At 37.2% G+C, this 24,471-nt stretch overlaps 1 protein-coding gene across 4 annotated transcripts in view; it reads left to right on the top strand.

The window, feature by feature from the left end:
• TPP2 (tripeptidyl peptidase 2) overlaps positions 1-24,471 on the top strand; it is a 76,347-nt gene that overhangs the window by 43,684 nt on the left and 8,192 nt on the right. The window contains exons 13-27 of one of the 4 annotated variants that reach the window (XR_011506643.1): positions 60-228; positions 913-1,070; positions 1,369-1,445; positions 3,704-3,810; positions 5,487-5,641; positions 6,826-6,942; positions 7,183-7,283; positions 7,874-7,970; positions 8,775-8,912; positions 10,562-10,806; positions 11,068-11,146; positions 13,292-13,330; positions 18,900-19,051; positions 21,590-21,686; positions 23,089-23,230. Coding sequence is in view for 2 of the 4 variants with exons in the window: in XM_014839439.3 (XP_014694925.1) it covers positions 60-228; positions 913-1,070; positions 1,369-1,445; positions 3,704-3,810; positions 5,487-5,641; positions 6,826-6,942; positions 7,183-7,283; positions 7,874-7,970; positions 8,775-8,912; positions 10,562-10,806; positions 11,068-11,146; positions 13,292-13,330; positions 18,900-19,051; positions 21,590-21,686; positions 23,089-23,219 (1,862 nt within the window). In the remaining 2 variants the exon portion in view is untranslated. The remainder of the gene's footprint in view (positions 1-59; positions 229-912; positions 1,071-1,368; positions 1,446-3,703; positions 3,811-5,486; positions 5,642-6,825; positions 6,943-7,182; positions 7,284-7,873; positions 7,971-8,774; positions 8,913-10,561; positions 10,807-11,067; positions 11,147-13,291; positions 13,331-18,899; positions 19,052-21,589; positions 21,687-23,088; positions 23,231-24,471) is intronic. The other 3 variants (XM_014839439.3, XR_011506644.1, XM_070520124.1) reach the window with 3 other exon arrangements.

Below are 24,471 nucleotides of genomic sequence, written 5' to 3' on the forward strand. Positions count from 1 at the left end.
CAACACGACATTCTCTTGACCCAACCATTTGTATCTTACTGTTGTATTCTTTTAATTAGGTTGATAAAGCCTATGACTACCTCGTTCAGAATACATCATTTGCTAATAAGTTAGGTTTCACTGTTACTGTTGGAAATAACCGTGGCATCTACCTCCGAGATCCTGTTCAGGTGGCTGCACCTTCAGATCATGGTGTTGGCATTGAACCTGTATTTCCAGAAAATACGGGTAAGTAATAAATGGACAGTAAGCTCAAGTGCTCACATGTATGGTTCAAATGAATAGTATCATAATAGAGAAACACTGTTTGGGCTAATGTTCTAAAGAGAAAACATGAATTGACCATGTTTCAAATCTTAGAAGATTTTAGGGGAAATCTGATGGTAATTAGGATCCCAATACAGTGGTAGTTCAGTTAGTATTGTGTCTATTGAGAAAAACAGTAAAATGGGCATTCAGTGACCCACAGTTTTATTAAATTGTGGATAATAGAACATCAAATTCCTGTTCTTTCCCACTTTTACTACTTGGATGTAACACTAAGCTTTGGGTTGGCAAGTGGGAAGTAGAAGCAGCCAAAGAGAGCCACAGCTCAGTGAGGTGTGAACAAAATAATCATCAGTGTCTACTTGGCAGTCATTTCCATAAAATGCTGTTATGAAAAATATCCACTGAAACTCCTTATTTTAAGGTTGTAGCAGTGTTGGATGTCAGTGGATCACAAGCATACTAAAACTTAAGGAAACTTCTGTGACTGTTTTATGTAAGCTGTATTTTGGATGCCTATGCTTTGTGCATTTTACAACCAACCAAACTCATTTGCTAAATTTTCTTCAGAGAAGATAAAACTTTTTAAAATGGAAGAAAAGGGAAAAGTACTAATCTTTAATTTGTGGTCTTTTTTAATTCCAGAAAACTCTGAAAAAATATCCCTTCAGCTTCATTTAGCTTTAACTTCAAATTCATCTTGGGTTCAGTGTCCCAGCCATTTGGAGCTCATGAATCAGTGTAGACACATAAACATACGTGTGGATCCCAGGGGCTTAAGAGAAGGATTGCATTACACAGAGGTATTGGTGTATCTTTATTTCTACTTTCTTTACTCTTTAAAATGTTTGAGTACTTTTTGTGGCAGTCCATTTCCCCATTAGTCTGAATTAGTCGAGGGTTGTCATCCATGTACTTGTTTAGGCTATTTGCCATTAATTATGTGACCTGACATCAGAAAATTAATGTCAGCTTGTGCTTAGGTCCTTTAAATTTTACTATTAATTTCTTCTGTGAATATATTACACCTTTTTTTCTTTTTCTTCTCTCTCTTTTAAAAGTTTATTTACAGATACTGAAACTTAATATTCTTTTTCCAAGGTCTGTGGCTATGATATAGCATCACCTAATGCAGGTCCTCTGTTCAGAGTTCCAATTACTGCAGTTATAGCAGCAAAGTAAGTAACAAGTTACCAACAGCTTACTGTCAACCGTAATTTTTTTAATGGCTATTTATGAAAATAGTGCAAACTTTCGAAGGATTAATAGGCCAGAACTAGATAATGGGATTTAGTTCTGCTCCTTCCTTTGAAGTTCAGGGTGGCACGTAGAGTCATGGTATTCCTTGTTCACTGTGAAAATAAGTGATGGCATCTGTCGTCTGCCCTACCCCTGCACCACACTGCTTTCCACCAGCGTGGCAATGCCCCCCTACTTGCCTGACTCAGAGAACATTTTAGCCTTCATCTTGCCTGATCCCTCTGCAGTATTTGACATGGCTTGGTCCCCTTCCACCCCCACCCCATTTTCCTTGCTTGTCTCTGGGATTACTGTTTTCTTCTGCTACTTCCACTTTTCCAGTCACCTACTATTTCCAGACTCTTCTCATTCCATCTTGTCTTCCACCCTGGAACCAAGGAACTCAGATTGGATCATATTGTTTCCTGTATAAAATATATTGGTGGCACACTCAGGGATCATGCTCCTTAAGTGGCAAATAATGATCTTTCACAAGCTGCTGTTTCCTGTCGTTCCATCCACCCAGTTGCACATGGCTGTGAGCTCACTGCTGGTGACCCTGCAGGTTTCCTCAGGACGCCGTGCATTTGCACAGCTGCTTCGTTTGCTTCAGTTCCCTGTCTCCTAACGTAATGACCAGACGCGTTCCTAGTCATCCCCGAGTGAAGGGAGGCCCTTCTTGCTGCCTCGTGGCATTTTTTACGTGCCTGCGGTACAGACTTTAGGCAGTATGTTGTCATTTCTAATTTAATTTACCCCATTTGACTGAGCCCACTGAAGACACAGGGACTGTATCTCACGCATTCCTATTGGAGCCCATTATACAGAATATACAAAAGAAAACAAATTGTTAGTAGGTGAAGGACAAAATTGGAATTATAAGAATACTGCAAATAATAAAAAGTTCTAAATTAGCAGTTTCTATTGAGTTAGTTACACTGGTAAGTATTAACTATGCAACAGGTCTCAACCCATAACAAACATAGGATGAAACTGAGGAGGTAAAAAGTGACATACACATGGAAGCATTGCAGAACAGTTAAATTCTCAGCCATATATTCCCTACAAGTCCAGGAGGAATTTAGACAAGGGATATGTAAGATTCAGGAACCACTGAGACACCCTCTCCTTCGGGAAGCTCTACCTGGTCCCTTTGCATGAACCAGGTCCTCTTCATCTCTTTTTCCCTACGCTTCCTGTCTACCCAGAGCATGTTACGTTAAACGTCTCTAATGGTTTTTCTGTCCCCACTAGATTGTCTAGGACAAAGGAAAATATTTTATTCATTGTTGTGTTTGTGGCTCCTAACAATAGTGCCTCATATATAGTAGGCACTCATTAAATGTTTGACACACTGACTAGAATTTGTCCTTAGCTTATACTTAGGTTTCCATATGGATAATTATACATTTGACCTTTGGGTTTCATTGATTTCTTAGAAAAATGTTATGAAAGTAGTTTCTTCTTTTTTTTTTTTTAATTCTTGTAAGCAATTTTTTTTTTAAGATTTTATTTTTTTCCTTTTTCTCCCCAAAGCCCCCCAGTACATAGTTGTATATTCTTAGTTGTGAGTCCTTCTAGTTGTGGCATGTGGGACGCTGCCTCAGCGTGGTTTGATGAGCAGTGCCATGTCCGCCCCCAGGATTCAAACCAACAAAACACTGGGCCGCCTGCAGCGGAGCGCGCGAACTTAACCACTCGGCCACGGGGCCAGCCCCAGTAGTTTCTTGTTTACCGTGTCCTTATGGTAGGGGAGCATTTCAAAACTTCAAAAGGGGTTTAATTTAATACCAGCATCACAGCTGCAAGACAGTCTGACACAGAACATTACCTTTGATTTCCATATGTAGGACTCACTAGAGTCTAGACTGTGGTAGGTGGAAAATCCAGTGAATGTTGTACCATTTCTTTCACAGAAAAAGAGGGAGAGCTTTTTTATAGAGTGTGTGTGTCTTACGGACAAATTATAAAATAGACAAAAAGTAGAAAAAGCATCTATACTGGGCTATCTGGAATTTCTCTCTGCTAACATGTTGCAAAATTGAGATAATATTTTGCATACTGTTTTGTAACCAGCTTTTAAGTCCCTGTGTTTATTTCTAATGGACTGTTAAAATCTAGAGTGCCAGTAGGCTTATAATATAAACCTTTTTTATGAGAGTGTTACATTTAATCATTTATTTTTATTAATTTTCAGAGTAAGTGAATCATCACACTATGATCTAGCCTTTACAGATGTACATTTTAAACCTGGTCAGATTCGAAGGCATTTTATTGAGGTTCCTGAGGGTGCAACGTGGGCTGGTAAGTAAAATTAAAGTCTATCTTGACCACCTATCTTTATGCACATTCTGTCTCTGTTATGGTGATGACTACATAAAGCTTGTATATCGATAATACATACTGTTCTCATAGCAATACTGTATCTGGCACCCCATATTTGTGTTAGATTCAAAACTTTTTTAAGATCTAGTACTACTATTTTGCATTGGCTCATACATCAAATCATCTAGGCTATCTTAAGATGTTTTAATATTTAAGATTTTAGTTTAGAATGTTGCCTTACCTGTTAATGATTAGAGTCAGAGTCACAGTGTTGAACGACTCCAGGCTGCCGTCCACATAGAGCCCTTGGAAGTCGTCTAACCTTAGGCTCTGACAAAATATGCGCTAACAATATTAAAGAATAAAAATCTATAATTAATTCATATTGAATCTGATATTTGTTTAATGGTAAATGTCATTAATTATAATGCCCTAATTATGGTTTGTTTAGGTTGGCATTGAAAATAATTAGTTTTTTTAATAAGAATTTGTTGGATGATCCAGAATGGAAATACCTCAGAGCATTTAGCAGTCTTGAATTAGAGTTGTACTACAGGGGTGGAGGAAATGGGGAGACATTGGTCAGAGGATGCAAACTTTCAGTTGTAAGGTGAATCAGTTTGAGGGAGCTTGATGTCCAGCATGGTGACTGTAGTTAACAATACTGTATTGTGTGATTGAAATTTGCTAAAAGAGTAGACTTTAAGTGTTCTCACCATGAAAAAAGAAATGGTAACTATGTGAAGTGATGGATATGTTAACTAGCCTTACTGTGGTAGTCATTTCACCATGTATGCATGTTTCAAATCATCATGTTGTACACCTTAAACTTACACAGTGTTGTTGGTTATTTCTCAATAAAGCTGGGGGGGAATGAGTCAAAGCAAAAAAACAAAAGAAAGGTACTGCAGATGATTCCTGTTTCAAATAATTGGAAATACTGTCATCACACTAGATTTTGTATTCTTAACCATTGATTAGGTTCACAGAGCCTGTGTCCACTTGACCTTGAGTTAGTTACCTGTGTCACGGTAGCTGTTCTTTAGACAGGTTGCCAATCTTGCTTCGCAGTGATTTGGGCTTCCCTCCAGCTGTGCCTCAGAATAAAGCTGAGCATTTGTAGTTCTGATGGTCAGACTTTCTAGAAGCAAAACAAGGCACAAATAAATCAAGAGGGAGTGACTAAGAAAAGTTATCAGTGAGATTGAATAAATAGATACTAATGGCATGATAACAAATAGAGGTTTCTAAAATTAAAATCCTCTTTACTTTATCAGGAATTGATTGGTTTCCAGCTAAAACAAGAGGAAAGGTTGAACTTAGCAACAGAGGAGAGAGGGATTTTAAAAGGTACCTGATTAGGATAATTTTCTGTCCATCTGTGGACAGCTTGCTGCTCCGTGGTGTTTACAGCATAGTGATTGTTCATTTTAATACTGATTTCTGTATTTTTCATAGCTAAATCTTCTACCTCTTCAGTTTTATTAATATTCTGTTGATACTTTGTTTCTAAGGAATATGCAGATTTCATTGAATATACTTATATATTTTATTCTTGATATATTATTCCCTAACAAATAGGCATTATTAAAACCATTTTATAGCCATTTTAAATCTTAGAAGTTTAAAATTTTCTTCTTCATTTCTTATTTTAGAAGTTACAGTGTGTTCATGTTCTTCTGAGGTGTCCGCCAAATTTGTTCTTCACGCAGTACAGCTTGTGAAGCAAAGAGCATATCGAAGTCATGAATTCTATAAGTTTTGTTCCCTTCCAGAAAAAGGAACACTGACCGAGGCTTTTCCTGTCTTGGTAAGTTTTAATTAATAGTTTAAAATCCTAAAACGATTTCTTTTCATCTTTGGTATGGACTGAGACTAATTATTTGAATTTAATTTTATAGTTTGTATTCAGAGCATATTGGGGCTTTGTGTTCTGTTAATGCTGAATAAATGAAGATACATAGTCTAATTAGGATACTTGAGACCGAGTTGGAGGTAGATATTAACCTTCTTTTAACTCTTTAGTAATTGTCAAAGAAAAATGCTACTGTGCTAGATTCTGACACCTAGCAGTGTCGACCCTGATTGAGATAGTTTCCTCATCATACAGTAGATTATTTCCTTATTTAAGACTTTTCTACATGTCACTTATGTTATTTTATTAATGCCCTATTGTTAAGAATCCATGAGGTTAATTTGCTTTATTGGTGAAACTGCTACTGCTGCTTCCTACTTAAATTACTTCAAGTATGGCAGTCTCCATTCTTACTAGTAGTGTTAGAAAGACCAGTCCTTCCTCCATGGAAGGTGAATGTACTGATGTTCTTCTTAAACTTGCTATACTGTATTTTTAGTTGGTTATATGGTCTTTCCTGTATCTCTCATGTTTCTGATTACTTTCACTTATGTTCATGTATGTGGCAGTGTCACATGACGCCTCTTTAAACTTTCTAATGTGCTGAGTAATAGAACACTTAATTTAAAACTCATTGCTAGAGACAGTTTTTGTTTTTAATTTTTTTAATAGGAAGAGGTAAGTGACCATAATTTCATTTTGCTTTGGTTGCCAGGCAGCTCTGAGCCTGAAACTCAACTGTGGCTGTTGAATATGCCTTAGAAAGCTGTCAATACCCTTTTTCTTGTCATTACTCTTAATAATTTTTCCTTTCATCCCAGGATTTTATTCTAGTTTGTTTTCACTGTTTTTTATTGTATGTGCTTTCAAAGCTGCCTCAGATCTTTTATGACAAGCAGTGTAGGATTATGAGTAAATAACTTTGTGGATTTACATGTCTGCATTCTATCTATGCAGTTGTGATTTGCGCAGCTCCAAACATAGCTGATAAAAGTTCCTTGGGTTTTCTTGCTGTACCAATAGAAAAGTTTGAAAGCATAGAATTGCTTTCAAACGCCTACCATTTGTATGCCATAATTTGAAGGAAATTGAGAAAAGGGATTTACGCGTTTATAATTTATTTTTCTTTTTCTTTGCAGGGTGGGAAAGCAATTGAATTTTGCATTGCTCGTTGGTGGGCAAGTCTTAGTGATGTCAATATTGATTATACCATTTCTTTCCATGGGATAGTGTGCACTGCTCCTCAGTTAAACATTGTGAGTTCCACATTTTCATCATTTTTAATATCAATTATTTGTGTTATTGAAAAATAGTCTCACTGGTTGGATTTAAACTTTAATAGGGAAATTACTTGTGTTTCTGAAAATAACGGTAGTATTTGTTCATGGGTGCTTATAAACTTTGCATTAGACATTTATTTTAGTCTCAATATTGTTTAAAGGTACAGTTATTTGCAATAAAGTTTGAGAAACTAATTTGATAAATATCCTTTGTAGCATGCATCGGAAGGAATCAACCGATTTGATGTTCAGTCCTCCTTGAAATATGAAGATCTGGCTCCGTGCATAACTTTGAAGAGCTGGGTTCAAACACTACGGTATCCTTGAATGTTTTAGGGCTACAGATGTTGAGTACTGATGTGGTGTGTGCACGGGATCTCCTACACTCTTTGAAAAGAGTCATTATTTTAAATCCGTCTGAATGCTAGAGATGAAAATTAAGTTTATGACTTTCCAGCCTAGGAATCCTGGCAGGTCTTTGAGAGGCAGCCCCAGCAGCAGCGTCTAGCCTTAAATAACATGTATGTAAAGCTGTTATTGTGGCGCCTGGCAGGACCAATCCTGTGGCAAATGAGCACTGTCTGCAGTCAAAACCTGTCCTTCAACACTGTTGGCAATTGTCACCCTAGTATTGGGATCCGATTATATTTATTGTTGACATTTGAAAATGTTTTTATCATGAAAAGATTACCTTTGTAATATGGCAAAGTTTAAACTGTGTGTGTCGCTGTGGTTCAGTCAGTAAAGAATTATGTAAGCTAGTGATTTAAATGTTATAAAATATACTGAAAAGGACAGTGTTTAGGAATGCTCATTGTCACTTATGATGATATATTATAGATTTTGTTGATTATAGATTTATCTCATTAAATGAACTCAAATCAGTTATGCAATTGTCTAATTACAGCCCACTGAGTGCAAAAACAAAACCTTTAGGATCAAGAGATGTTTTGCCAAATAATCGTCAACTTTATGAGATGATCCTGACATATAACTTTCATCAAGTAAGTGTGTGTATAATAAAGTATACCCTTACAGTGAACTTTTTTGTTTATGAATGATAAAATCAAAAATGGGAGGATGATGTATTCAGTGTCTGTGTATGAAATGGGATCGAGTGATTAACACTGGTTAATTTGAAATTATTCTTTGGGAAATTATGGTTTGTAATGATCTAAGTACCATTCAGGTCTGAAGTCACTAATTCTAATTTACTGGTGACCTGGCCTTGGAGCCTTAGTGTTTGTAATCAGTGATGCCTATTCATTGGTACCTGTCCAGTATCTCCTGTCCGGTGGTTAGGTGTCTCGTCTGTGCCAGATGCCTTCTGATTATGGTGGTGGGCCTGATTGCTTTCTGGGAAGCAGACGTCAGAGAGTGAGGCATCACAATAACTCCTCAGTTGAATGAATGGTGAAGGTAGTTATGAGACTAGTGTAAATGTTGGATCAAAGAGTTCATGTAACATCAGTAAGATTTCAGTAAAACTCTTACTGAGGCATAATATGGATTTGGTTTTAATGTTCAGATGATTGATTTCAGTGAATTGTCAAATTTCAATTTTTTTAAGTAATTAGAGGTCCTTGAAGAATATATATTGCTTTATTAATGAATACAAATAGCTAGGTTTGTATTTTTAAAAGTTTGTAAAGAGAAGTACCTTTTATTAGTACCAAAATACTGGATGTTCTGCATTTTTAAAATTGGTTACCGCAAGAAAATATTTTTAATACTTGTAATGTAAAAATCTCATCAGCATTAGAAATCACATAAACCATGTCAAGTATTCATTCTTTTTTTCTTTATAGCCCAAGAGTGGGGAAGTAACTCCAAGCTGCCCGCTACTTTGTGAATTATTATATGAATCAGAATTTGACAGCCAACTGTGGATCATATTTGACCAGAATAAAAGACAGATGGGTTCAGGTGATGCCTATCCACATCAGGTATAAAATTGGCAGTGATTGTTAAAATTAACGAAAGCTGTTTCCTGAACTAATGAATCCCTGATTTCTTGTTATGGTATTATTTGTTGTTTTTTTAATGTCAGAGTTTTGCATTTGGTACTTTGGCACACCCTTAGAATCTCACTTGTCTGTTTTGGAACAGTCTGTGACAACTTTTCAGCCATGTAGTTCAGCTGAAACAAGTTTTGGGGTTGAGGAGGGTGGGGATGACACTTGCACATACTGGCCAGCATACCTTTTTATTTTTAGAATTTCTCCTTCCTTCCCACTGCTTCCACCCATCTGAAGGTTGGAAACAGATCATCTTAGTTATGTGAGCACCTTGAAATAATCCCTGGTCTGAACTGGATAAAGAGCACTACAACAGTGCCAAGTGTTTTCAGTTTATCAGAACTTTCAAATTTGTTTCTTCATTGGACAATTGCGTATTGAACACTTAGTGTATGCCAAGCGCCATGCTTGGCACTATTGTATTGAAGGAGAAAGATCTTTTTTTAAATTTTTTTTTTTTTTTAAAGATTGGCACCTGAGCTAACATCTATTGCCAATCTTTTTTTTCTTCTTCTCCCCAAAGTCCCCAGTACATAGTTGTATATTCTAGTTATAGCTCCCTCTGGTTGTGTTATGTGGGATGCCGCCTCAGCATGGCTTGATGGGTGGTGCCATGTTCCACCCAGGATCCAAACTGGCGAAACCCTGGGCCACCAAAGCAGAGCGGACAAACTTAACCACTTGGCCATGAGGCCAGCCCCGAAAGAAAAATCTTTTAATTGTAATTTATAGAAATTTTATCTCTAATTGAAATATTGTTACAAAGAAATATGAGGTGTTTGCTATAACATTTATAATTTTATGCTAAATAATAAAAATAATTTATACAGGTTTTTTTTCAATTAGTCATTCAAGGTATGATTTCCCTTTTTTCCTTTATCAAAGCAAGCCCCAGTCACATCTCCTCAGTACAGACTGGATTTTTGCAGTGATCGCTAAAATCTTCTAAAATTTAGCATTTAAAATCTCCCCAGAAGAAACTGCTGCTGCAGAATACAGCTCCTATCCTCTTGAGCAGATCATCGAGATGAAGCTTAGTGGATTTATACTCCTCCATCGCTCTTGGCTCCCTATTTTTCCTGTCTGCCATGAAGAAGTGTGGCATTTCAGTTACAATATAAAGATTAGCAGTCACATGTATACACACACGTGTGCGTATTTGTCTTGACTTTATATTTAGCACCTAAATTTTGCTGATTTTTGGTGGTGGTTTATACGTTTCTGAAGATCTATGGACTAGAAAATTACTGCTTTTATCAGTCTTGAGCAGACCCTGATTTTTTAGTGACCTTTTGTGGAAAGAATGAGGGCTTGGGAGTCAGACCTGCCTTCAGCCCCCTCGTCCTTTACTCTGTGTGTGACCTTGGACAGTTCACCTGATGTCCCTGCTCCTGCTTACTCACCTGCGCAGTCAGGACTGTCTGTGTGTATGTAAATAAATGTGCCGTAACTGGCAGTGTTCCTCACACGATGTAAGTGCTCTGTAAGTAGTCACTATTTCTTATTTATCCTCTTACTGTAATTTCCATTTACTTGGCTAAACTTTACTTTTCCCAAATGTTGCTTTTCTTTTTTAGTATTCTCTGAAGCTGGAGAAAGGAGATTATACAATTCGACTACAGATTCGTCATGAGCAAATCAGTGATTTGGAACGTCTCAAAGATCTTCCATTTATTGTGTCTCATAGGTTGTCTAATACCTTGAGCTTAGATATTCATGAAAATCATAGCCTTGCACTTCTAGGAAAGAAGAAATCAAGTAATTTGACATTACCACCCAAGTATAATCAGCCATTCTTTGTTACTTCCTTACCTGATGATAAGTAAGTGATAAGGTTGATTACTCTTAATGCCCATCTTATACACTCTGGTCTTTTAATGCTACTAGTTCGTTACGTTAGGCTAAATTTATAGTATGTTGTCATTTACCATTGGAGACTGAGATTAATCCTCCCTTTGATTTTTGAAATTTTAGTTATGGGAATTATTTTAAATGCAGTTGTTTTGATGTTTTTACCCCTACATTATCTTTGTGAAACTTTCTTTTTTTGTTCTTTTTTTTCTCTTTTGAATCTTCTTATTAGAATACCCAAAGGAGCAGGACCAGGATGCTACCTTGCAGGATCCTTAACGTTGTCAAAGACTGAACTTGGAAAGAAAGCTGTAAGTATTAGGTTTTTTACACTGAAATTACCTATTCTAAAATTTCCATTTCTTTAAAGATGGGAATTAATTCCATATTTCAGATTGAGTAAAAGGGAAGATCTTCCTGGAAAAAGTTTAATACTTTTTTCCCAAGTTACTGGTAAAGATCAAGTAATATTCAGTTGTATTTCTAAATATTTGGGGGGAAGGTCTGGTAGCATAATGGTTAAGTTCGTGCACTCCGCTTCACTGGCCCAGGGTTTGCAGGTTCAGATCCTGGGCACGACTCATCAAACCACGCACGCTGTGGCAGCATCCCACATAAAATAGATGAAGATTGGCACAGATGTTAGCTCAGCAAAAATCTTCCTCAAGCAAAAAGAGGAAGATTGGCAACAGACATTAGCATAGGGCCAGTCTTCCTCACAAGGAAGGAAAAAAAACCTGAATGAATAAATAAATTAATTAATTAATTAAATATTTGATATTCTTTTTCCCAAGCCTGAGTACTTCGGCCCTGAACCTGTCCTACCTTGCGTGGCTAGTATACGTGAACTTCCTATGAAATGTGTACATCCAAAGCACTCTTATCTTAAGTGAATGGAATGTTTAAATTAGAGCGTTTTGTAGAATTTTAGCCAATGTAATATTATGGATATAGGAATAAATCATATCTTCTTGGGTTACTTCTAAAAACCAGTCAGAATAATTATTACTAATGAACAGTATTTTTCACACTTGTACAGGCCTTTCTCATTGTTGGAATTTTGTGTTAATTACATAATTACGAGATTTCTTTTGGCATTGCATTTTATTTTGTAGTCTCAGTTATGCTTTTTGTTAAAAACTTGTTTGTGGTTGTTACATTTTAGAGATAAATGTTACAGTTTTATAAGTACCTGTTGTGGATTTCCATGTGTTTTCATTACAAATTTTTTATGAGAATAGTGTTTGTGTAGACTTAGCACCTTTTGCCATAAAGTAATCTGAGCTCAATTCCTTAAAAGTTGTCTTTCTTACAGTTGTTATTTCTCTTTTGCTTTAGTTCTTAGACACTTAAGTAGGTCTAACACCTAATGCTAGAATCTGTAAATGCTGTTATCAGAATGAATAGATCACATACATCTAAACAAGTATACTTATTGCTTGCGACTGCTGAACCAAAGGTCGTTTATTCACTGTCACAGAAGCATAACTTTGGAATTTTGTGTTTGGAAAAAGTTGTTCCCTGACATCTCTTGTCTCATTTCAGTCATTACTATTTATTTCTATATACTTTAATATAATTTGAAGTGAGTCGCTAGTTAGTGATACTGGAATTCATAGCTGAACTGATTTAACAAGTCCTAGTAGTCTTTATTTGTAGGTTTCATTTCCCAGGCAGCCTGCTGCTTCTGCTGTGGGGCTTCAGCCATGAGGTTCTCACCCAGATAGCTCTTGAAGTGCCCACTTCGTTGTGATGAGTATGACAGAAGAGCATTGTTACTAAAAGTATGCTTTTAGAAATTTAGAGATGGTTACTACTTCCTGGCTGCATTCTTTCAGAGGCAGTTGTAAAAAATTAAATTATAAACACGTGGGATTAACTATAGTTATTACTTACCAGAGTAGATTGTCTTGAGAGAACAAAAACCTAAAGGTGTCTGGTTAATGATGATTCCTGGTGCATTGTTCACATCCTCTTACCTCCCTGGTTTTGCATTTCCTGTGGTTTGGGTAGTTGGAAAGATTCCTGTTCACTGTACTCTCCCTGACTTTCACAGTCACTTTGAAGGATGCTTTTCTGTGAATGCATGGGCATGTGTGATTGTTGTGATGTCCCTGAAAATAAGACTCTGGACCATCAGCTAAACTGAATGTTTTCAAAACTGTTTTGATGATTAATGGCTTTTGCTCTACTAAATTTTTGAAGTAAAATGTTGAAAAACATTTGCCCTTAGGAATAATAAATTTAAGATATTTGAGTGCATTTTTATTTAAAAAAATGAAAGTGGCAATGTTGCTTTCTTTAAAAGCCTGCCATTGTGACCATAGACCTGACCCCTCTAAGGACTGTGACACACACAGCTGGAACGTAACCTGGAAGAAACTTAGACAGAGGAGGTGTCTCCATCCTGTGTAGATTATGCGTGTTTTCTTACAGAATGTCGTTCTAACTCCCAGGGGCAGTCTGCAGCAAAACGACAAGGAAAGTTTAAAAAGGTACTGATTGTCAGTTCTTAACAAAGATATCTTAAAGCCTTATTTGCGTATTAGTTAAACTCTTTTTCTGTCACTATTATAAATCTTTCCCTTAGTTTCCTTTCTTTAAGTTCTGCAGCATAGTGCTCTTAGCTTATCAATGTTGACATTCTACTTTCTTAATAAGGTTTTTTTTAATACCATAAATTGCTGAAAGACCCCTGGCTTACATGTGTATAGAAAAAATTTTACGGTTCTTCATTTCTTACTACAGATATGATACTAAGTAATAATATTTGAAATTTTGCATATCTAAAAGCCTGTAGAGAGATGAATGTGATTTTGTTAAGTCTAAAACATTCTTTAATTGGATGATTTGATTAATAAGATATTATCAAAGTATTTGGAGTGAAGTTTATTCCCTGCTCTTGCATCTTCTTAATTCTGGAAGGGCAGATACAGAGCAATGGACATAGTAGGAATGGAAATCAGGACTGTTGACTAAAAGCTGAAACTCACCCTCTAAGAGCACAAGCAGATTTTAAGACCATAACTAGTAAGTGATGTGATCGGCTTCCAGCAATTTATTAGACAATCTCCAGTTGACTACTAGAGCCAAATTTAACTCAAAACAGAAAAATTCTACTTCAGGTGTACGTTAGAGAAAGGGATATATTATTCGATGTGGTCTCTGGGGAAGACCTCCTGAGGTCATTGAACATCTTAGTGATTTCTTGCATTCGAGCAGGAAGCACTGCAGTGGAAGGATTAATATCTTAAGGTATAATCAAAAGGTAACTCTATTTCTTAATTCATTCTGGTGTAAAACTGAGGATCACCATTTTATAATAGGTAAATTCCTTATTAAATAAAAGCTTCTGAAATGTCGGTATTTCTGTGTAATGGTAAACACTTTGTTCAAACCAAATACCCCACTAGGAATCACATTTCCAGATGAAGGCATATCTGCTTCTCTGTAGAGCAGTGTTTCTCATCTGAGCATTTTGACCCATTTAGGGGCCAGTAAATTCACCTACTGAAACATAACCAGCAGTAAAATGGAAACAATAAAATAGGAAATTTGAATTCATCAGACTCATAAAATTATGATTTCATTTTATGTGTAGATTGTTTATCTTTGGGTCATAGTGAAAACAGCTTGAAAGCTGCTGCTTTAGAGAATGAGGAAAAGGTAGTCTAGGAGCCCATTAAAAGTAGAAGGCGCCTGGGGCCAGCCCGGTTGCATAGTGGTTAGGGTCACCTGCTCTGCTTCAGGGTTTGCCGGTTTGGGTCCTGAGTGCGGACATATGCACTACTTATCCAGCCATGCTGTGACAGGTGTCCCACATATAAAGTAGAGGAAGCTGGGCACAGATATTAGCTCAGGGCTAATCTTCCTCAAAAAAAAAAAGAAATGTAGAAGCTGCATATCATAAAGACATAACCAGTTTTTTTTCTTCCTAGTGTATATTTTGGTTGATCTTTTGGGAGTTTTGGTGGATTTTGTTTGGACTAGGTCGTGTGAGATAGAAAACTATCAAATTAACGGCACGGTTATTATTGCTTGATGGTTAGTCAAGCTGTGTGTAAAGAGCCTGGCAGCTAGAGTTACCTCTTCCCACTTGTCCCTGCCTTCAGTGCAAGTACGCATGATGCTCTTGTTTTAAAAATAATCATTATTATAGTTTTATAGTCACATTACCAAAAAAAATTATATATGTATAAACTTTATTGTCTGAACAAAATAACAGCTTGCTTTTTGTGCGTAATCCTTGATGGATTTGTTCTCTGGATTTCAGTGACTTTTTATTTGAAAATGTGTGTATTACCTTTTCTTAAGCTCATTGTATATGAAAGTTACTTTTAACAGATCATAAACAGCATTCAAATTAGATATTAATCCCTAAAATAGCTATTTTCATTTGTGTAAAGGTATTAAAATTTTGAATTTACAGTTATTAATAAGAACTAAGGAAATTATTGTTTTGAACCAAAATGTCAAAAGTGGTGTGTTATCTTGCCCAAAGAATATTTATGGGTTTGGCAGATCGGTTTGACTTTCTAATATAACATTGTTCAGTTCACACACTGTTGAAATACTCTATGAATAACTAGAATAATCTGTAAAAAAAAGAAAAACAAAACTTCCTGTTAAGTATCTACTGTAGAGGGTTTTAGCACTTCTGCTATAAAGAGTCTCCTTGACTATTTTTTTAAATCGTGATCAAGATTTCTGAAGATTTAATGGTACAAAATCATTTCTATTAAACTGACTGTATGCTAAGCCCTTGAGAAGTGAGTTGTAAAAACACTTATTGACAAAAAGAACAGATGACCATGATAAGGCAAATTTAAAATAACTCCATTTTTTTTTTTTGATCAGTAATTGAAACTACCACATTCATAATTTTTAGTAATAAAAATTCTTGTCTGGAAATATTTTATAGGATTATTTAGCATTTATAATTGCTAATTTGATATATTTAATATATAAAATGCTGATTACAAAACCTTGGTTTTTTTCCCTAAGGTCACTCATCATAAACTTTGTCTCTTTTGTGCTTTTAGTAATAGTTTGTGTTTGCTATTTTACAGGGTTTCTTTCTATTTATAGATCTTAGTTAAAGTTAATTGTTAACCATAAATTAAGTTTAATAGGTTGCTCATTTTAAGTTAAATTCTATTTTCTCTCTTCAGTATTAAAACATAATAGCAAATGCCTTACCTCTGAGCTTCAGAGAAGGAATTGCCTTGCACACAGAGGTTTCCCACCCTGAAGTGTCAGTGTCATCCACCTCCCTAGTTGAGTGAGGAGGACGGAACTAAGGAAGGCTCACGATAGGGGAGAATGTGTGTGAACTGCCAAGGTTCTTCATCTGGGCAGGTATCATTCACATTCTAGTGTACTGGCCAGTAAAGAAGTGTGATTGCAAGGAGAATAGAACTGTATTAACAGAGAGTAAGTGTTGGAGGCCATTTATACCTGTCATTCTTAGGTATGTTGTCTGTGCTTATACAGATGACACTGAAGCAGTCTGTTTCCCGAAGAACTTGGCAAATTATCAAGTCAGATTTTGCAGACACTTTAACTTGGCTTTGCCCAGGGCAGTACCCACCCAGGAAAGTGAACCTCAAGAAGGGGAGGAGGGTGGGTGGCAGGGTCGGGAGGGAGTGAGCCCAAGCTCAGTACCTTTTCCTTTACCCGTCTCACACTTCACAGAACACCTTTGCTGGCAGGCACTGGCTCTCTGACCCGAGAGAGAGTGGCACTGAAATGGCTAAAAAGTGATTTGTGTGGTTGTTTCACATTAGTGGTTTTCTGTGCCTTAAATGAGTCATATTGAAATACTTATTGTTTTCTGTTGGAATACTATTAAAACCACTACGACAGTAGTTCCTTCTACTTACTATTTTAATTATACCCCAAATGAAGTTGAATTGTGAAAATGGGTGTACTTGTATAGTATTTACACCTGAAAATCCTATTTTGGGGAAGCTGGGGGCTTGCAATACTATTTTTGACTCAACCTCTGTAAATTTTCTGAAATTACTATGGTTAGGCAGTAAAAGTCTTTTTGGTAACAGTTTGTTCTGATTTTAGAGACTTTGTTAGTTAAAACAAGCATAAGGTTTTAACTGAGCAGCATTAAAAATGTAAACCAGGGGCCGGCCCGGTGGCGCAGCGGTTAAGTTTGCACGTTCCACTTCTTGGTGGCCCGGGGTTTGCCAGTTTGGATCCCGGGTGGGGACATGGCACCGCTCATCAAGCCATGCTGTGGTAGGCATCCCATGTATAAAGTAGAGGAAGATGGGCAAAGATGTTAGCTCAGGGCCAGTCTTCCTCAGCAAAAAGAGGAGGATTGGCAGTAGTTAGCTCAGGGCTAATCTTCCTCAAAAAAAATTTTTTTTGAAAAATTGACTTAATAAATAATGATTTGATTAAAGGAACCTAGTTATTGTGCCAAAAATGAATCTAGCAAGTATAACATATGATTTCATTTCCCAAATAATGCATTACTTTTCATAGGTAAAGACTTACATGCTGCAATCAAGTAGCTAGAAATAGATGTAATTAGATATAAATTACACACTTATCTGCTCTCATCAAAGCAAAATTTCTCAAAAGAACTATCTGTACTTGTTTACTTCCCGTTCTCTCTTCATCTCTTTCTTAGCCTTTTCCCCCCGACTGTCCAGTGAAACTGCTCTGGTCATGCTGATCAGCAGCCACTGCTGCCACGTTTTACACTTGTTTCCTTCTCCCGTCTGCCACCACCTCTGAGCTACAGTGGTCAGTCAGTCACTCCCTCTTTCTTCACGCTGGCCTTCCCTCAGGGCCGCCATGACCTGCGATTCTCTCTGGTTTGTCTCTCCCTCACAGAGCATCTAGATAGTAGGATGCTTTGGACCAAGTCCTGGGCTTACTCTTTCCCGTCTCCCATCCATGCCTGGTCTTACTCATCCCTTCCTTTTAAACACCATCTGCAAACACTGTTGGTTCTGCCTTCACAGAATTCAGAAGGAAATTCACTTGTTTCCTTCCTTTTCTGCAGCCTGTTCTTTAGTCCCATGTGGTGCTGGGACACCCAGGTTTCTTCCTACCTGTCTTCCTCCTTTTCTACTTTTGTCCTCTATCATCCATTCTCCAGATAGTATCCGGAGTTGTTAAAAACAAAGTTTTTAGCCATACAGGATCCAGAGTCATGAAACAGAAAGCAAATGTCTTTAATCCTGTCACTGCCTCACGTGCAACTCTTCTGGGAGGCTTCCTGTGGGACGGAGAATCGACTCGACGTTCTTTCACCGCTGTCTCTCAGCCCTGCTTACTGTGCTTGCTGCCCCCTCGCTCTGCACACAGCTGTGCTTGCGGGTGTTCGCACGTGCTCGTCTTCTGCCTTCGTACACTCCCTCTTCTCATTGAGCCTCATTCATCTAGGTCATCTGGGTTCCTTTAAAGCAGCATTCCATAACCACTTTGTCTTCCCCACCCGACCCAATAGTCACTCTCTCCTCCTTTAGTCTGTTTTATTTTCTTCTTATCGTGTGTTGTTATCTGAAAATATTTCTTTACTTATGTGTTGTCTGTCTTCCCACCCTGGAACATATGTTCCCAGAGGGCAGGAAAGTCTGCTTTGTTCCTCATCTCTTAGAGCATTACCTGGCGCATGGCAGGGGCTCCGTAAGTCCTGTGGATTGAATAAAGAAATTTTTCTTTAAATTACTGAGAAGAGGATTTTTTAAATTCTTATTTCCTCCACTTCTCAGCTATAAAATGTGAAAGATCAATATACTTTAGTAACTAGTCTGTCAAGTAAAACTAAGAATACTAAATACACTCAAATGGAGAAAAGTTTGTTCTTATCTCCTTTATTTTAAAGGAGATACTAGAAACATCGGTACTTTAAAGTTTGGGGGAAAATTAGTTGATCACAGATCGGGATTTTTGATGTATTGTGGCCCTTAGAATCTGGAATACGAAGTAGCCCAACTCAGGTGCAGCCCGTGTTATGTGATGCTCAGCTGTTGAAGATGATTTTAAAATATGTAAAATTAAGCATGTGAATCTGAGACTGTCTCTCCACCTTCACAGGATGTAATCCCTGTTCATTACTACCTAATATCTCCACCAACAAAGAGTAAGAATGGCAGTAAAGATAAAGAAAAAGATTCAGAAAAAGATAAAGATTTAAAAGAAGAGTTTACTGAAGCATTACGAGATCTTAAAATTCAATGGATGACAAAGTAAGCTTTTTTGATGGATTTTAAACCTCTACGTGTTTACTTTTATATTCCCAATTACCACAGTATTGTGTGTGTGTCCATAGGCTGTATTCACAAATGTTCACAGCAGATGCGAGGGTTACAGGTGCTTTTACATCTTCTTGTAATTATATTTATTTTTAATTCCTTTTTGTGAGAAGGATTTTTTTAAATATTATTTTAATTACGTTTTCTGATTTTCTCTTGGAAGAGGATTTTATTGGAAGGCATAAAGAAGAAAATAAAAATCGCTTTTTGCCCACTTCCCAAATATAATCATTTGTCCTGTTGTTATGTCTCTGTATTTGTACGTGTAGCAGTGTGAATGATGTTATGTCCCAGTTTGCCAATTACTGTTTGATTATGAGCATTTCCTATGTCATTTAATAGTCCTTTAAAATGCCTTTTGTAAGGACTACACAGTTTATGGTCCTGTGGCTGTAATAGAACCTACTTAAATTCAGTCATGTGTCTCATAATGATATTTCAGTCAAGGACGGACCACATATACTAACGGTGGTCCCATGAGAGTAGTACCATACAGCCTAGGTGTGTAGTAGGCTACACCATCTAGGTTTGTATGAGTACACTCTGATGTGCACACAATGATGCAATCGCCTAATGACACATTTCTCAGAACGTATCACTGTCGTTGAGCAATGCGTGATTGTACTCTATTTGGCACATACGTTGATAGCTTTTCTCTATAATGCTGTAATGGACATTTTTATACATATAAGTTTTTTTTCTTAATTTCCATCAGACGGCATCATAAAAGTAGAATTATTGAATCAGAAATATTAATTTTTAAAAGCTATCTTGATAGGTTTGCCAAATTCCTTTCTAGAGTGAATATAGCCATTTATACTCCACCCAGTAGAGTATGAGGGAGCCTGTTTCGCTCCCTGTACCTTTGCCAGCAATGAGCCAAATAATTAAAAATAAAGCCTTGCTATTGTAGGCGCAAAAAGAAAAGGCCGTTGTTGCTGTCTTAAATTACATTTCTTTATTATTAAATTTGACCTTTTTTAATGTTATTTCTTTCTTTGTATAGCTTCTGTCAGTTGAACATGTTCTTTACCCATTTTTCTATTGGGGTATCAGATCTTTCTTTTGACTTTTTCAACATAGAAGGTATTGTCGCAGATATTTTCCCCCAGTTATTCTTTGACTTTCAGCTTATTCTGTGTAGTCAAATCAATTGCTTTATCCATTTGTGTTATGCAGTATTTCTTTGGCCACTGATTTTCTGTAAGAGTCCTCATTAGCTGAATCTGTCTGCAGCCTTGCAGTCATGAGGTCTCACAGAGAACACGTCATCTTATTGTGAAAGTAATTCCCAAGGATTAAACTGTTACAATGTCATCCACATTCAAACCCACCTTTCCACTTAAAACTAGGTCGTATCTGCCCCAGAAGTCAGAGTCTTTGTCTGGTAGAGTGTTATAAACAGTGGAAAATACAGAATCCTTCCAAATGAAATGGCAAAGATTGACTTCTGACACGACAGTATGAAGAGTGCCATGAGCCCACTCCCCAGAAAACTAGTGAGAATTCTTTTTTAAAAACAACCTTCTAAAACCTCTGGAAATGATCCTAAGAGCATACAGCAAATGAAGAAACATCTGTTCAAGAGTATCTACAAAAATTCAGTAAGAAAAGTGAGAATCTGTGGCATTTGAGCCCAGACCATTCCCTCTTTGCACACTCGCAGCTCAGTGAAGCAGAGGCCTTACTCCAGGCTGCTTGCAGCTGCGAGCATGGGGCTCCCTTTGTCCACAGCCCTTTCTCCCTGGAGGAGCAGGATGTCAGCAGGGCTCCTCCAGCCCCGCTGCTGTTGTTGAGGCTAAGTTCTGGGTGATTTACTCGAGGGATGGGGCTTCCTCCTTCTGCTCAGCCCCTACTTGTGAACTGGAGGGAGTGTCTTGGGTGTGGCGCTGCCGAGAACACTGAGGCCTGGTCGTCCCCACTCGGCCTGGGAAGCAGTGGTTTCGTGCCAGGCGGGGCAAGCCAGGAAGACCTCAGGCTGTGGTCTGCACTCCTCCGTATCGTCAGGAAGAATGAATATAGTTTTATTCAGCTTTCCACCTGGGAACATGGAATCTCTCTTCATTCATTCAAAACTTCAGATTTTTCAGGAAAGTTTAAATTTTTCTTCTTATAGATCTCTTAGGCATTTCTAATTCTTTTAATCTGTCTTGCTATTTGTGAATGTTTCCTTCCTCCTTTTTATAGATCTAGTCATAGGTGGTACATAGGAAAGCTATTGATGCTTGTTTTTATCTGACTATCTTATTGAACTCTTAATTGAAATAATTTTCAGTTTGATTTTTTTGGTTTTCTAGGTAAGTATATTTATGTTACCTGCAAATAATGATAATCTTTGTCAATAATTATATTTCGTGTTGATGCTTTATATTATTGACTGGAACTTCAAAACAATGTTAAATAATAGAAAAGACAAATTGTTTTCTTTCTAAAAGAAATGGAATAATGAATGTTTCTCTCTTATATACATAGGCTGGATTCTAGTGACATTTATAATGAATTGAAAGAAACGTATCCTAATTATCTTCCTCTATATGTTGCTCGACTTCATCAGTTGGATGCTGAAAAGGTTGGATGTGTTCATTTTTTATTTGAGTATCCTATTTTGTTTCTAATATTAGATAAGGTTTATATTTTGAATAAGAGTGCAACCTTATATTTGTCTTCTGTTCTGGCCTGACTGAAAGCATGTTTCCTCAAATTGAATGTTCTGTTAAACTATTTTCTTAAGCTAACTACAGAAATTAGCCATTACTATGAATTCAGTTTAGGCGTCTTGCTCACATTTTTGGTCAGTAGGAGGAGGAGTAGATAAGAGGACCCTAAGCATTGCTTTTCTGACCATAACCTGAAGAGCAAGGAACCAAAGGCAGTGGTTCTGGCCAGTTGCAAATATAAATGCCTTCAGTAACAGAAGAACCCCTACTTTGCATTAACTTTGTTAATGATTCTCATTTTTAAGAATGAGCCCTAGTTCCAGAGTGTCTCTTACCAGGGACCAGCTCTCATTAGTAATCATGGCAGTAGGAAAATGTTAGCCATAATCAGTTAAAACTTACCATAATCAAGTAAAACTTAACAATCAGATAAAACTTTTAGAGTTAACTAAAAGATGTTGAACTAGAACTAGAAATTATCTAAACTTTAACAAGAGAGAAGCAAATTGCTGAGAACACCATGGTAATCATAGTTGGACTCTGTTGAGTATATTCTTATTTACTCTTACCTTCTTGGGTTTTTTTGGTTGTTTTGTTTTGGTTTTTTGCTGGGAAAGATTAGCCCTGGGCTGACATCTGTTGCCAATCTTCCTCTTTTTTCTTTTTTTTTTTTTTTTTGCTCGAGGAAGAGTAACCCTGAGCTAACATCTGTGCCGGTGGTCTTCCTCCACTTTATCTGTGGATTGCCACCACAGCATGGCTGACGAGTGGTGTAGGTCTGCATCTGGGATCTGAACCCACGAACCAGTGCTGCTGAGGCAGTTGGTGCTGAACTTAACCACTACACTGTGGGGCCAGCCCCTCATCTTTTCATTTTTAATTATAAATTAGAAAGAATTTGTTTCATCAGCTAGTGCTTTCTTTACTTCTGTTTTCATGTGATGTGGGATTGGAGTAACATAGCCAATCACGTTTCTAAAATGTTTTCTTAAGATATTCAGAAAAGGAGGTGCCTTTGTAGAAAACACCTTATTATATTTTTATGAACTTCGTATCTTGCTTACTCTCGCTATTTAACACCACAGTGGGGAATGTAAATTAGGTGTTTTCCCATCTGAGCTCAGGTTTTCTAGAGACGCTGACAGTTAAAATATCCCACTATGAGACAGCGCAGAGCCCCTGGGCTGCAAGTAAATACATGGTCCCTCACACTGGACTTGTAACTCTCATGGTTGAGACAACAGAAAGGAAACTGCTTCAGTGTACTCATGGATACATCATTTTTTTCTTATTTCTTCCTTTTTTCCTCCCCAGGAACGAATGAAAAGACTTAATGAAATTGTTGAAGCCGCAAATGCTGTTATTTCTCATATAGATCAGACGGCCCTAGCCATTTATATTGCAATGAAGACTGACCCCAGGCCCGATGCAGCTACTATAAAAAAGTACCTAACCAGTAAATAATCTTTCTTGCATCTCATTTCTTAGTTACTTTTTTAAATTACTAAGAATATTCTTCTTTTCTGGTATTTGTTATATCCTTATAATTGGAATTATTGATATTTGCATATTCTATCCTTAGATATTTTGTAGTAATTTTCTTCCTTTGTTTAAGATTGAGCAAAAGAAAAGTGGTTTGCCTTCTCTACCATCAGGTGCTACAGTCATGGAGAGATTTCAGTAGCTGTGATCAAGCAGTCCAGCCACTTAGGGGTTTGTGTGAACTGGATGTATGGAGAAGGCAAACACGTTATACCCTGTAAAATTAGTTTTTAAGCCATTTATTGGCCAATGGCATGAAAAAACCCAAGTGCAGTTTGTAATGCCTGAGAAATAAAATTAAATTAAAACCATTATCTGGCAACTTCAGTTTTCTGGAACTGGCTTTGCAGTACTACTTGAGGAGAAGGGGAGGGGCGCTTATGTTCAGCCTCAGCCAGTACCTCATGGTTCCTTCCACGTGAGAGAGTGGTTTCCACACGCTGGTGTGTTGGTCCGGCCATCCCATGTGCTCTCGCCTCATCTCATGCTGACTCTCCCAGTATCAGCTTTTACTCTGTCGCTTGCATTTATTTTCACCCAAGGGGGTCATTAACTTACAAGGGTAGAAATATTCTCTTACAGTTGTTATAATTAATAAACCAAAACTGTTCAGGCTGCCTGAAAGTACTGTAATTTCCCTTAAAGATCCCATCTGCTTCAGTCAGAGTATTTTTGCTATAGAAAATACTTGATTCTAAACTGCTAGAACGCTTGGCATTACATTGTTTATACTGATACTGTATTAAATTATAGGTCTTATGAATCGTACAAGCAGGAATTTTCAACCTGTTTATTCAGAATAGCTATTGGCTTTTATCACCACCTTTCACACTTTCCACAGTGTGAAACATTGCTATTTTGTTGTTAATAATAGTAATAGAGGAAAGCATAGCCACCATCTATGAAGTGCATATTATGTGCAAGGAATTATTTGGGGCATTTTCAAAACTATTTCATTTAAATTTAATCTTCTAGATAACAGGCGAAGTGGAGACCTTTTTATCCCATGTTTATAGAAGAGGAAACTGAAGCTCAGAGAGGTTAAATGACTTGCCTAAGGTGACATGCCAGGAAGTGGGAAAGCCAGGATTCAAGCAGGGTCTGTCAAGCTATGCCCTTTCGTTTGTTGATAAGAAACTCCTTACATTTTTATCC

This window comes from Equus asinus, chromosome 11 (assembly GCF_041296235.1).
Source record: "Equus asinus isolate D_3611 breed Donkey chromosome 11, EquAss-T2T_v2, whole genome shotgun sequence".
Lineage (NCBI taxonomy): Eukaryota > Metazoa > Chordata > Mammalia > Perissodactyla > Equidae > Equus > Equus asinus.